The sequence below is a fragment of the Girardinichthys multiradiatus genome, chromosome 3, assembly GCF_021462225.1.
Source record: "Girardinichthys multiradiatus isolate DD_20200921_A chromosome 3, DD_fGirMul_XY1, whole genome shotgun sequence".
In the NCBI taxonomy this organism is placed as follows: domain Eukaryota; kingdom Metazoa; phylum Chordata; class Actinopteri; order Cyprinodontiformes; family Goodeidae; genus Girardinichthys; species Girardinichthys multiradiatus.
In genome coordinates this window covers 4,526,958-4,541,201 of record NC_061796.1, presented here as the reverse complement: position 1 = coordinate 4,541,201, position 14,244 = coordinate 4,526,958, and the positions used below count along the sequence as shown (strand labels likewise).

General features: G+C 42.4%; 1 protein-coding gene across 2 annotated transcripts; it reads left to right on the top strand.

Annotated features, from left to right (window-relative positions):
* The first annotated feature begins 1,748 nt into the window (after positions 1 to 1,748).
* On the top strand, positions 1,749 to 13,959 carry macc1 (MET transcriptional regulator MACC1). 2 transcript variants are annotated; one of them, XM_047360317.1, is made up of 5 exons: positions 1,749 to 1,848; positions 9,491 to 9,613; positions 9,690 to 11,743; positions 11,862 to 12,050; positions 13,202 to 13,959. In XM_047360317.1, exons 2-5 carry the CDS (start codon positions 9,499 to 9,501, stop codon positions 13,403 to 13,405), a joined length of 2,562 nt encoding a protein of 853 aa, XP_047216273.1. In that variant the 5' UTR covers positions 1,749 to 1,848; positions 9,491 to 9,498; the 3' UTR covers positions 13,406 to 13,959. The 2 variants fall into 2 exon arrangements, with proteins under 2 accessions (XP_047216273.1, XP_047216271.1); XM_047360315.1 differs by lacking the exon at positions 1,749 to 1,848 and adding an exon at positions 2,423 to 2,531.
* The last annotated feature ends 285 nt before the right edge of the window (positions 13,960 to 14,244 follow it).

Below are 14,244 nucleotides of genomic sequence, written 5' to 3'. Positions count from 1 at the left end.
AGTTTGCTGCCCCCACGACACGGTCCCGAATAAAGCGGAAGACGACGAGTACAAGTACTCTAATTAAGTTAACCCAGATAATAAAATGTGTTTAATAGTTGTTTATAAGTTACTTATTTAAAGAAAGCAGGGTGAAAATGAAAGGGAAAATAAAAGCCTAAGCTATATAGAATCTCAGTGCAAAGGTTTTTTTCTGCGACCAACCAGAAATATTAACCTGAACAGGTAGGTTAACCACAGCAGAGCTTGTGTCCTTTTTACATATAAATGAATAAATTTGATAACCATTGATGGAAAAATAAAAACAGCTTTCTTTTTGCCTTCAGTCCTGTACACCAACATTTTCAGCTGCAAATGTTTTCTTTAATAAAAGGCTGTAGTGTTAAGTTTGTATTTAAATTCAGCAATGTTTAAAACAGGATCAGTGGCCCTCAGTTATGCACCAAGCGGATGAAGAGAGAAATGACGCCATCAAGTGGTTGCTGTACATAACGAACAATCTTCTGCTCCTTGAGTGATTTCTGGGACATGCAAGGCATATTCACCTGAGATCAAAATAGCATTCACTAAACATTATGGATTTGAAAAAAAATTAACAAATGCACTTTGTTTATGTACGTTTTAGAAAGTTTATAAAAACAGCAAACCCTGGCTAAATTTTAGAAACAAAATAAAATCACATCTAATTAAAAGTATTAGTACGATGACATGACACAGACATGAGGAAAAACAATACAACTAAAATAACATGCACAATATACGGGAAAAAAAAGAAAGGAGATGTTGGTCTTAAGAGCTGGTTGGAAAAAGGGCCAATTACTTCAGCTGCTTGTATCTGTGCCGGGGTTATATGGAAACTGCAGTTGTTTAAACAAATCAACTAGCAGTATCGTAATTAAAGTGCCATCAACATTTATTCATTCAGAAAAAGACCAATAAATAAAAAAATATTATGTACAAAGTAATAAATAGTATACAGAAAATATAACTCTGTTATAAAATAGTATTTAAAGTCTTAGTCTGATTTTTTTGACAGCAGTCACTTAAATAAACACTAAAGATAAACTTTAAATATATTATAAAAATAACTTTATTTTAACAAGTTAAAAAGGCTTTTCTGCATCACAGCACGTTAATAGGCAAAAACAGCTTTCTGCTGACATCTAGAGTAGTTAATGACTTGAAAAGAGTTATTCTACTCAGGACTGCCTAACTGCATTCCTTTAGAGCTGATTGCAGCGGAGAAAAGACCAATCTCTGATTAAAACCAATGCAACCTTTATCAGAGTATAGGCGTATAGCCTGCTTAGAGAGATGTGAATTATCAGTTTCATGACTGAAATTGTTTTTTGACTGTGGTAAACAGAGATAAAGTATTGAGATTAAAATCAATTAATTTCTCAGAAGTAGAACTTAAATCAGTAGCCAGTCAATATAAAATAGTTACTAGTCTCATTGATCTCCTTTAAATAGCAGAAACTAACCCAGTCTGTATGTATCTGTCCTTTAAGATTAATGTCTGTATGACCTGCCGGAGCACAACATTTCTGTTGCCTGCTTATCTCCAAGCTGCCTTTCCTGTCGAAACTGAAGGGATCAGGTAGTTTCATGCGTTCGGGCACGTAAACACAGTGTTGCACTCTGGGAAATGCAGTTATCATGCGCGGAAAGCCCCTCCTTCGCATGCTGTCCTGTAATTATTTAAACTCCCAGTCCCAGAATGCTTTCTGGGTGGAAGAGCAAACAGAGCCAAGGAGGGGTTGGTGATGTTTTTTGAAGCGCGCTGGATATCAGAGTTAATGAATGCAGACAGGCTTCTTTAAGCGAATAAAACGGCTGGTGCTGACGGTAAGATCCAACTTTGTTTTTTATTGAAAGTTAATGGGATTTTTCTCTCGAGTTGAATAACAGAGGGCTTGGGTTTTGATGAGAGGCTTTATTAATGTGTAACTACTCAGTTGGTTGAGCACCTGTTTAGACTTTACAATAACATTTAGTGGCTGTTCTTATTATAACTGGAAGCAACTCTGACCTTGCAGCTTTTTCCTCATATTTCCTCTTATGCCAATGTGAGGATCACATTATTAAAGAGAGATAAAACTTTTATGCTGCTTCATCTTTTCATTGGAATATTTTTTCTAGAATAAACGTGCTTCTGTCAGTCTTCTCTCAGAACAGACTCTTCCCATGAAAAGTACAGTCCCGATTCTCTTTGAAGCTCAGACAGAAGCGACCTCTGTGTCCTCTGCTCAACAAGACTAACCTGTTTTTGTGCACTGGTGTAAGAAAACACATTAGTAATGACTGACTCACTATGACAAGTCGTGAATGGGCTGTGTGACACGATGAAGTTCAGGCTTTATTCTAGGGTTTGAAACAGTTTCCTGTACCAGCCGGGCAGACAGAAGGATGGCAGGAACCTCTGAAGGCAATTGTGTCTGAGACTTGAGCAACTTTATTTTAGTTGGAAAGCAAATACTCACCGTCATCTGTCACAACATTTTAAAACCAAATAGACATGCCAATAGCTGGTGAGTAAGCTCAAATAAAACCCTTTAACTACTCAAATGACGTATCAACTAAAGAACTTACATATTTTCTATGTATTATTATTGTTATTATCATTATTATAATACTAGAATCAAAAGATTTTGCAACTCAAGATTATTTTGAAAATATTTTTGCCATCACTTCAAACAAGAAAACTGGTCAGACAAGAATTAAAATGTGTGATGAATGTATGAGAGATGAAATACCTACATAACTGTACTGTGCAAAAGTTTTAGTCCACCGCTTATATCTTCATATTTTTCTTTAAAACTACCAGACTTGCTTTAATCTTCTAAAATATCCTTGATTAAAAGTTTTTTTTACAAAATTTCTTAAATTTTTCAAATATTTTTCTTTGACTTTGGCAGCTTTTTCAATCATTCTCGGTTGAGTTCTTAACGGCAGATTTTGAACTGTGTGCTTAAGAGTTAAGAGAGTGGACAAGAGGGACAGAGAACGAGGTAATAGGCTGAAAAAACCTAGCAGATGATCCCTATCTAAATGTCCTGTGTTTAATTCAGCAAAAGTCTATTACATGACCTGAGGGATGTATCATCCTTTGGTTGATCATCCACTGTATGCAAAGTTTTTTGATAATAGCTCTTAAGGAATCACCCTGTTTTGGATACATTTCTTTCAGATCTGTCAAACTGTTTTGTTTGGATCCAACAAAAAATTTGAACAAATTGTGTCTTTATGACAACTAGCTGGTAAGAGAGTACCTTAAGACTTCAAAATGTTTCTCTGCTAAGTTGTCTGTTATGAATTCATCCTTCAGTGTAGGAGCCTTTTTAATAAATTGATGAATTATACATCAGATTTTAGTGTCTTAACAAACACAGTGCATTTTTCTTCTGATAAAGCTGGACTGAACATCCATTAAAAGCAGCCAAAAAAGAAGCTAAGAAAAGTTTTGAAAGACCTGTTGAAAGCTTGAAGAAATATTAAAAGAAATGTGGGAAAACAATACTCGTACTCGTCGTCTTCCACTTTATCCGGGACCGGGTCGCGGGGGCAGCAGACTCAGCAGAGACGCCCAGACATCCCTCTCCCCAGACACCTCCTCCAGCTCCCCTCGGAGGAGGGGATGTACTCGTGTGTGAATGTACTCGTACTCGTACTCGTACTTGTACTCGTCGTCTTCCGCTTTTCCGGGACCGGGTCGCGGGGGCAGCAGACTCAGCAGAGACGCCCAGACGTCCTCCAGCTCCTCCAGGGGGAGCCCAAGGCGTTCCCAGGCCAGCCGAGAGACATAGTCCCTCCAGCGTGTCCCGGGCCGTCCCCTGGGCCTCCTCCCAGTGGGACGTGCCTGGAACACCTCCCGAGGAAGGCGTCCAGGAGGCATCCGGTATAGATGCCCGAGCCACCTCAACTGGCTCCTCTCGATGTGGAGATAGGTGAGGGTAGGAACATAGACCAACCGGTAAATCGAGAGCTTCGCTTTTCGGCTCAGCTCTCTCTTCACCACAACGGACCAGCACAGCGCCCCCATTACTGTGGCAGCCGCACCAATCCGTCTGTCGATCTCCCGCTCCATTCTTCCCTCACTTGTGAACAAGACCCCGAGATACTTAAACTCCTCCACTTGAGGCAGGAACTCCCCTCCAACCTGAAGAGGACAAGCCACCCTTTTCCAGTCGAGAACCATGGCCTCGGACTTGGAGGAGCTGATCTTCATCCCAGCCGCTTCACACTTGGCTGCAAACCGCCCTAGTGCATGCTGTAGGTCTTAGCTACAGGGGGCCAGAAGGACCACGTCATCTGCAAAAAGAAGAGACGAAATCCTCTGGTCCCCAAACCAGACCCCCTCCGGCCCTTGGCTGCGTCTAGAAATCCTGTCCATAAAAGTTATGAACAGGACCGGTGACAAAGGGCAGCCCTGCCGGAGTCCAACATGTACCGGGAACAGGTCCAACTTAGTGCCGGCAATGCGAACCAAACTCCTGCTCCACTTGTACAGAGATCAGATGGCTCCTAGTAAAGGGCCCCCGATTCCATACTCCTGGAGCACCCCCCACAGGGCATCACGAGGGACACAGTCGAATGCTTTCTCCAGGTCCACAAAACACATGTGGACCGGTTGGGCAAATTCCCATGAACCCTCGAGTACCCTGTAGAGGGTATAGAGCTGGTCCAGTGTTCCACGGCCGGGACAAAAACCACACTGCTCCTCCTGAAGCCGGGGTTCGACTATCGGCCAAACTCTCCTCTCCAATACCCTGGCGTAGGCCTTACCACGGAGGCTGAGGAGTGTGATCCCCCTGTAGTTGGAACACACCCTCCGGTCACCCTTCTTATGTAAGGGGACCACCACCCCAGTCTGCCAATCCAAAGGCACTGTCCCCGTCTGCCACGCAATGTTGAAGAGTTGTGTCAACCATGACAGCCCCACAACATCCAAAGACTTGAGGTACTCAGGGCGGATCTCATCCACCCCCGAAGCCCGGAGCTTTTTAACCACCCCGGTGACTTCAGCCTGAGTGATGAAAGAGTCCAACCCCGAGTCCCCAGCCTCTGTTTCCACCAGGGAACGCGTGATGGCAGGATTGAGGAGATCCTCGAAGTACTCCTTCCACCGGCCGATAATGTCCCCAGTCGAGGTCAGCAGCTCCCCACCCCCACTGTAAACAGTGTTGGCGAACCACTGCTTCCCCCTCCTGAGGCGCCGGACGGTTTGCCAGAATCGCTTCGAGGCCAACCGGTAGTCCTTCTCCATGGCCTCACCAAACTCCTCCCAGGCCCGAGTTTTTGCCTCTGCCACAGCCTGGGCTGCAGCACGCTTGGCCTCACGGTACCCGTCAGCCACCTCAGGAGTCCCACAAGCCAACCACAGCCGATAGGACTCCTTCTTCAGCTAGACAGCGTCCCTTACTGCCGGTGTCCATCACCGGGTTCGGGGATTGCCGCCGCAACAGGCACCGCAGACCTTACGGCTGCAGCTACGGGCAGCAGCATCGACAATAGATGCGGAGAATATGGTCCACTTGGACTCTATGTCTCCAACATCCCTCGACATATGGTCAAAGCTCTCCCGGAGGTGAGTTGAATACATCCCTGGCCAAGGGGTCCGCCAGACGTTCCCAGCAGACCCTCACTATGCTCTTGGGCCTGCCAAGTCTGTCCGGTTTTCTCCTCCCCCAGCGGATCCAACTCACCACCAGGTGGTGATCAGTGGACAGCTCAGCCCCTCTCTTCACCCGAGTGTCCAAAACATGAAGCCGAAGGTCTGATGATACGACAACAAAGTCGATCATTGACCTCTCCCCAACCCGAAGGCACAGGGATGCTACCCTCTCATCCACTGGGGTAAACCCCAACACGAGACGGCTGAGCTGGTGGGGTGACAAGCAAACCCACCCCAGCCCACCGCCTCTCCCCGTGGGCCACTCCAGAATAGAAGAGAGTCCAGCCCCTCTCGAGGAGATGGGTTCCAGAGCCCACGCTGTGCGTGGAGGCGAGCCCGACTATTTCTAATCGATATCTCTCGACCTTCCGCACCAGCTCAGGCTCCTTCCCCCCCAGCGAGGTGACATTCCACGTCCCTAGAGCCAGCCTAAGCATCCGGGGATCGGGCCGCCGAGGTCTCCACCTTCGTCCGCCGCCCAATCCTCTTTGCACCGGTCCCTCACGGTTCCCCCTGCAGGTGTTGGGCCTACTGGGGTATGGTCTCGCGTCTCTCGTTCGTGCTTGGCCCCGCCGGGTCCCGCGAGGAGCAACCCAGCCACCAGGCGCTCTCCAACGAGTCCCGACCCCAGTCCTGGCTCCAGGGTGGGACCCCGGCTCCGCCGTACCGGGCGACGTCACGTGCCTCGATTTTGTAGTCGTCATGAGGTGTTCTTGAACCGCTCTTTGTCTGACCCGTCACCTAGAGCCTGTTTGCCATGGGAAACCCTACCAGGGGCATTTAAGCCCCAGACAACATAGCCTCTAGGATCATTCGAGCACTCAAACCCCTCCACCACGTTAAAGTGGCATTTCAAGGAGGGGTGGGAAAACAATCTTTAGTTTAATTTGCCCATTTTGTGAAATGAAGCATCTATTATTGAATTACAAATCAATTTGTTCCAGTATCAAGGTATGCTGGAAACATTTTCCATCATACCATTCCTGTTTAAAGTTCCAACACAACGTATCAGGAAAATAACATACAAACATGGTGCTGGGATTGGGCTAGTCTGCTTTGCTTCTTCAGGACACGGAAGACTTGCCTTAATTCTGCTCTCTTGTAGAAAATGTTAAAAGGGAGTGTTTGGCAGCAGAATAATTATCAAAGGCACAGCAGCAACGCCTACTTAGCCAAGAAATTAAACATTTTAGGGCAGAATTGAAACAAATTCATCTATAGAAATTATGAAGCCTCGGTCACAGTTATTGCCAGCGCAATTATTGGTTTTAGATGGCAATTATATTTTTACATATTGCTAGTTTGATTTGGATCGCTTTTTTTCCCTTGAATAAATAAAATCATCATTTTCTATAGTTAACTGTGACAAATCATGAAGGATTGGAACTTGTTGCCAAAACAGATAAATCAAGATATCATCTACTGAAAATCTGTCAGAAAGATGTTTTTGGGCCTAAAGTCTCTGTTACATGTTTTTTTTAATAAAACGTTGTGTTTCCACATGTCGTCACCTTCCTAAAATAATGGCCTAGGTCATTTTTTCAGGAAACACAAATTCATCTTCTATACCGCTTCCTCCATAGTGGGTTGTTGGGAAGCTGGTGCCTATCTCCAGCAGTCTATGGGCAGGAGGTGGGGTACACCCTGGACAGGTTGCCAGTCCATCACAGGGCGACACACAAACAACCATGCACACACTCATTCACACCTAATGGCAGTTTAGAGTGACCAATTAATCTAACAGGCATGTCTTTGGACTGAGGGAGGAAACCAGAGAACCCATGCATGCACAGGGAGAACATGCAAACTCCAAGCAGAAAGAGCCACGGCCGGGAGTCGAACCCAGGACCTTCTTGCTGCAAGGCAACAGTTCTACCAACTGTGCCACCGCACACCATTTCAATTACATCATATAATGTGGAAAATTAAAAGAAAACAGTCAATGAAGTAATCTTTAAAAAGAAAGAAAAGAGTTGACAAAAAAACGTTGACAAAAAAACATTGTTACAGCCACAGGTTCTGGAGCTCTTCCACTCTTTGGTAAATGCTAGCTTCATGAATGTAGCTACTTTGTAAACATAAATGCTGACTGAAAGACAGAATTAAAATGCTAAATATATATGCAATATTTAATGCCTTCCCTATATTGTGGTAATCTTTAATGTTGGGGTCATCCATTTTGGTCGCACATTTTGACATGCGCAGCTCAACAGACGTCGCAGCTCTGACGTCACTGGGAGCATAAACTGGCTGAGATGGAGATTTTCGTGGCCATTTCCCACCTGTCTCACAGGACAGTGCAACAAAAGCGCATATCTGGAGAGACAAAAGCTCGCAGGCGAACTTTTGCTCCACAATGGTTCTTCACCGTTTTTTTTCTTAATCTGATCACGGACGTGTTCAGACCTGATCCATCCTCAACCGGTGGAGAGAAGAAATCAATGTCAAAGTAATTTCGTTCTTTTTATATTAAACCGGATAGGTGCATTTAGAGGTCTGGGCAGGATGAGGCGTAGTTAAGGTGATGTAGGATCACCAGTAGTTAGTCTAAGGTATTAACTTGTTGCATGCAATACTGAAGTGTTTTATGCTGAGATGTGTTTAGATTTGCTGCGCAAGCGCTGCTGAATTGTGCATGGTTAATGTTTTGTCCGGCTGATCTCAAATCAGCCAGGAGTTAGAAGTTGGACTTTTAAAAGTTTTCCATTCAAAGCAACTGTAGCCTGCACCTCGTGGTCTGACCGCTCTTTCTTCCAGTTTTATTGCTGGAGTTTTTCCACTGAGTTCCTGCCTCAGAGTTTATGACTCTTTGTTCAAGATTTGGGGCAATCAGCTGGTTGGGACTAAAGGGGCGTGGCCCCACCATTTTATCAGCTGATCGCTGCCATCGAGACATCAGCACCAGGAGGACTTCTCTTTCCATTTAACCCAAATTACACATTCTGTCCATAAAACTACTGGTTTGATCTTCATAGACACTAAATGCGCATATATTTTTCTTTTATTATTATTGTTAGTCATTTTATTCCCTTTGTGTAGAACCGTGCTTGTTAGGTGAAGGTTTTTGGACCAGAATAATGGTATATCAGGATTATTTGGCTTCAATAAATCTTCATATATATAATTAAGAGAAGCGTTTGTGTTTATTTTGTGCAAGAGTGATTTATCTCTCAAAACAAGGTCGAAGTTCCCCCACCTTTGGTGAAGCGGTTGAATAAACAGTGACATTTTGTGGTTTTGGTTAATAATTTATCAATTATTAATGATGAATAGCTAATTGTAATTATTAAAGAGCTTTGAGCCCATAATCACAACACCAGAGGACATCTTTGATTTCTTCATAAGTAATCATTTTTGGTTAAGAAATAAAAAAAATTCAAGTTATGATTTTAAATTATAATTCTTGATGAATATTAATTAATCAATAATCATAATCCTTACATTATCATTTACCAATAGGGGATGAGCCCTGAGTTATGGATATAACTTCAGTGGCGGAATAGATTTTGGTTTTTCCTGAAGCGGTCGCCATTTTGAAAAGCCTGTAAAACTGTCGTAAGTCACACTCTTGACATAGGCCATTATACAACAGAATTGTGTGACCTCCTTAACTGAGGTTTTAGACAATTTAACAAGAGGTGGCTAGCATCATTAGGAGATGATTTAGACAAAAAAAATATTTTTGGCAAAAAATCACATAGGCCATTATTTAAGGAAAGTGACAATATGAGACATAAACTTGTGTAAACGTATGTCTTGTCAGAGTAATTTCATCTAAGGACTAACATTAAGTTATTGTAGTTTTCCTCTTCACAGATGACAACATGGCAGTTGGAAGGAACATGTCGTTTCGCAGTGTTGGAAGTCTGATGCGGAGTAAATCTGAGGGCAATTTAATTGATCTGAGTGACAATACATCATCCAGTGATAACTTGAATGGTAAACATTTAGACAAAAATACTCAAAACTGTGCAAATCATAAAAGACCCCCTGACCAAGCTCTCATGTCTTAAAGGTGGCTTTGTACCAGAGAGAAAGCAGACGCCTGATTGGCAGTTTTTACATTCAGAAATCTCTGAATCCTCTCAAGTCAAAAACCCTTTTTGGAAAAATCTATCTAGATCCAACCCATTCCTTGATGATATTGTTCACAATAGCACGGATAAACCTTCTTCCAATGGGTCACAAGTACAACAAGGAGGAACGGCACATTCAGATGAAGGTCATGATGATGGTACCAGCACATCTTCGGATGAAGGCAGCGTCGGGAATCTTTATGGGAACAGACACAAAATCAGCAACCAGTCTGGGAGATGGAGGAGTGCTTCAGACATTCTGGGTGATCTAGAGAAAAAGGGGCCAAAACATAAGAACAACTCCAGACCACCTGGACCTGTGCTAAACCCAGACTTTGAGTGGCTGAAAAATGACAGAGAAGCCTATAAGATGGCATGGCTGAGCCACCGGCAACTGACCCGCTCCTGTCTGGACCTAAATGTGATGAGCCAGAGCCCTGGGTGGGCCCAGACCCAGGCCACCAATTTTCAAGTTATTAGCAAGATCAGCCACAGTGGAGGCTCTGTACAGCTACTTGAATCCAAAATTACCATCCATGTCCCACAAGGACACGTTCTCCCTGGAGAGGTTCAGGAAGTGACTCTGAAAGCTATGCTGAACCCTCCTCCTGGACTCAACAATAACTACATGACGACAATGAGCCCACTTATCGAGGTGCTGCTGACTAACATCAACACAAAGGAGTGCTTGTCCATGGAGATGAAACTCTCAGGAGAAGTAAAGGACAACCCTGAAAGTCAGGTGATGACTTCTGTGTTTGGAATGGTGTCCAACAAACGAGAGGGGCCATACTTCAAAATAAATGACTGCGACGTTAATAAGAGCTTAATATGGATGAAACTCCAGGACCTGAAGACACATTTTTTTGTGATTGCAGTGGCGGAGGCCTCTGCTCTGCAGCCAACCACCACATCAGTTTGGGATTACCTTGATCGGCAAATCACCATTGCAGTCTACGGCCCAAGGTTCATCCATCCGTCGTTCAAGGTGGTAATAGTTGTCTGCTGTCACGAAGATGTTCCACCTAAGCTTCCATTCTCGGATGTCTGCAAAAGCAACAAAATCCTGCCTCCACTTGTGCTGCAGCTTTGGGGAAAACACTCCTTCAAACCAGAGGAGTTGAAGGACTTCATTGTAGGGGTGGATGTCATGGGCTCAAAATTTGGAATCAATCACGAGGACAAAGTGAAACAAGTGAGGCACAGTCAGCTCAAGATTAGGACAATTTTGCATCTGCCAGTGGCAATATCTTGCCCCAGAACAGCAGAGATGACTCCTTTTCAGTTAGACATTCAAGTAAAGGAATCAAACTTGTCCTCTACTGCAGCTGATTTTCAGGTATCTTCCCCTCCTGCACCGCCAATCAGGTCAGAGAAGAGGCAACCAAAGAATGTGGAAAGGAAGATTGAAATTGCAAAAACATTTCCTATTCCAGAGGAAGGCGATCCAGATTTACCCAAATTCAAAGACATGCCACTGAACCTGCAGTGGTATGGGGTTGCCCTGAAGTCAGTTTTCCGTCAGCCACACGTAGAATACCTCCTGGAGTATCTTAAGGGTGAAACTGTGGCTCTACTTTCTAGAGAGACTGTCAGGTCAGTTGGTAATTTGAAGGTGAAAGAGTGGTACATCGGATTCCTCAGAGGCAGAATTGGCTTGGTCCACTGCAGAAACATCAAACTCATAGCAGTGGACCAGGTTATGGACTTCACTGCGGTTCAAGTCACCACAGCAGTACTTTTGAATAACGTGACGCGGCCCTTCAAGAAGCTTACGTACATGTATTCTGCCATCCAGACATTAGTCACACAGCATATCACAAGTTGGAGAGATTTTGCAGATGCTTTACAGTACAAAAACCAGCTTCTGGACACAATTAAGCGAAGATATGCAGAAACTGACACTGAAAAGGTGGCTTGTGTTCTGGAAAATCTAAAGGAGGACTGCCACGCTGAGAGGTCTAGGAAGAAGTTCTTGCATGAACTAATGGTGGTACGTGAATAAAAAGCGCTTTCAGTCAAATGCATCAAACTATACAGTTATGTGTTGATACATGCTTTCTGTACATTTGTCAAAAAAAAAAAAAAGTTTGTTTTTTGTCATCATCAAGGGACTGCTGAAGATGAACAATGTGAATCTTGTGGCTCAGCTCATTCAGAACACAGTCATTCTATCTACAGCTGTGGAGCTGGGGATTCGATGGCGGGAGTTTGCAGAGAAGATGGGAAAACTGACCAGCGCTCAGATAGCTGCTTATGAAACACCACATCGAGGGAAAGATGGTGAAGTCAATCTGCAGGTAAGTTTAACAGTAAAATGAATGTAGATGAGCATTTCTCATTCTTAGATATCTCAATCCACTCACTTTAATTTGCTTCCCAATAAATTAGAACACAATAATGGAATTTATTTCAGTAATTGAATTTAGAAAGTGATGATCCTAGATTAATGAAACCAAAAAACCCCGACATTCTAACTGAGGTAAAAGTTAGGACACCTTACTCTCTGATGGTAACCCCTTTGGCTAAAATAACGTTTACAGCCATCAGTCTCCGACATTGCTCTGAACAAGTTCGACTAAACAACTTTGCCTCACTTCTTAATGCAGAATTCTTTCAGCTGTTTTACTTTCTGGTTTTTTGCTTGAACAAACTATTTTACTCTGCTACATCTCTGGGGTTTGACTTGGCCAATCCAGGACTCTCAATTTCCTAATTTTCATCCAGAGTGAACTTGCTTGGGTGACTGCATCTGGGCTGGCTGACAGCTGTTTTGAATGTCCTCCACTGTAGATTATGCTCTGTACAGTGGGTTGGCTATTTTCACATTCTTTATGTTCCTTATTGGACTCATAACCTGCTACAATCATCTTTCTGAAGGCCTCAGGCAGCTGTTTCCATCTAACCATGGTGTTCACGCTCACTTAAACGGTCAGGAGCACACAAGCTAAACGTTCAAGGTTTAAACAGGGCAAATCTCCCTCAGAATGCTGTGTAACAATGTTATCTGAACCTGAACCATCTGAACCTATTGTAATATGCCTATGTGTAATTTTACCCATTTTAAGTGTAAATAAATTATATTTCAAAAATTGCAGTTTTTATAATTTACATTTCAAAAAATGTAAAATTTGTTTTTGTTTATTAGTTTTATTTTGGTTAGTTATATTATTAGAATCTTTCAGTGTTGTTAAAATTCATACTGAATATTTATATGTTTTTCTTGTAACTAACGTTTTGCGTTTTTTGGCTGTAAGTTATAATAATAATAATTAACAGAGCTAGATAGCCAACATATACATCTCTGTGTGTCATATATGAGTTTTACTTTTTGAATTTGTGACATCAATTAACCTTTTGATGATGTTTTGATTTATCGAGAGAGACCTGGACAGCACTTCAACAGTTTTTTTTATTGATTTTTTAACTCTGAAATGATGTTCTGTCACAGTCCATGTGGAAGCCTGCCTATGACTTCTTGTACTCTTGGAGTCTGCGTTATGGAGACAACTACAAGGACATGATCCAGGAGCTGCACCTGATCCTGGATAAAATGAAAAACCCCATCACCAGACATTGGAGGCTCCTGACTGGCGCGCTTATCACAGTGAACTGTTTAGACATCTTCCAAGAAACAGCTTTCCCAGAACTCTAAATGCTTTAGACTGTTTTGCTAAAAACAAGTTTTCTGCACATGTAAAAGCACTGAACATGTTATTTATTGACATCTTTGCTAAAGACACAAGTCAGATGAAATTGTCTGAAACACCAGTGCTACAAGCCCAGACAGGTGGTGATTATAAAGTGTTGAAATTGTCTGTTGAAATGTCAAATATCTTTTAGATTTGCTTGGATCAAATCGGTGATGTAATCTTTTGACTTAAAAAAAACAAAAAAACAGGGTCTTTAACATTTACTTTTTATGCATTTAAATGAACAGTAAAACATACTGATACAAGTTAAAAATATTAATAAATGTCATGAAAGCTGCAGTACAAAGAGTCTTAATATCTTTGTTGGTTTTTGTTCAGGTTTGCGGTGAAAATAAAAGTGTTTAGCCAAAGTTAAAGTTATATAAGATTAGTGAACAAAAGAAGGTGCCTCTTATGTGTCATAAACTGTTGTTTTGTATATTTCTGTACAATTGTTATACTGTAAAGCTTTAGAGAATCAGAAATATAATTTAATTAAAAAAAGTACATCAAGCTATTGCCAGTCTTAATTTTGTTGAGTTTGACCTTAACAATGAATGTTATGTCATATAAAGTCACACACACACACACACACACACACACACACACATACATCCATGTTTTACTATCTTTACAATGACTTTTCAGTTACTTCCATTGACTTCCATTTATTTTCCTTCAAAATGTCCTCACTTAGCTATAAAAATACAAAAAATGGTTCTCACTCAGCAAGTACAAGAACACACACACACTAAATAGATAGACAGACCCATCAATAGAAGTAACTTGTGTATGACTGTAA

What these genes read in the sequence shown, in the direction of transcription:
- macc1 (XM_047360315.1), top strand. An exon ending in TCTTGCATGAACTAATGGTG is followed by an intron (nt 11,744 to 11,861) that starts GTACGTGAATAA and finishes GTCATCATCAAG; the next exon opens with GGACTGCTGAAGATGAACAA. An exon ending in ATGGTGAAGTCAATCTGCAG is followed by an intron (nt 12,051 to 13,201) that starts GTAAGTTTAACA and finishes GTTCTGTCACAG; the next exon opens with TCCATGTGGAAGCCTGCCTA.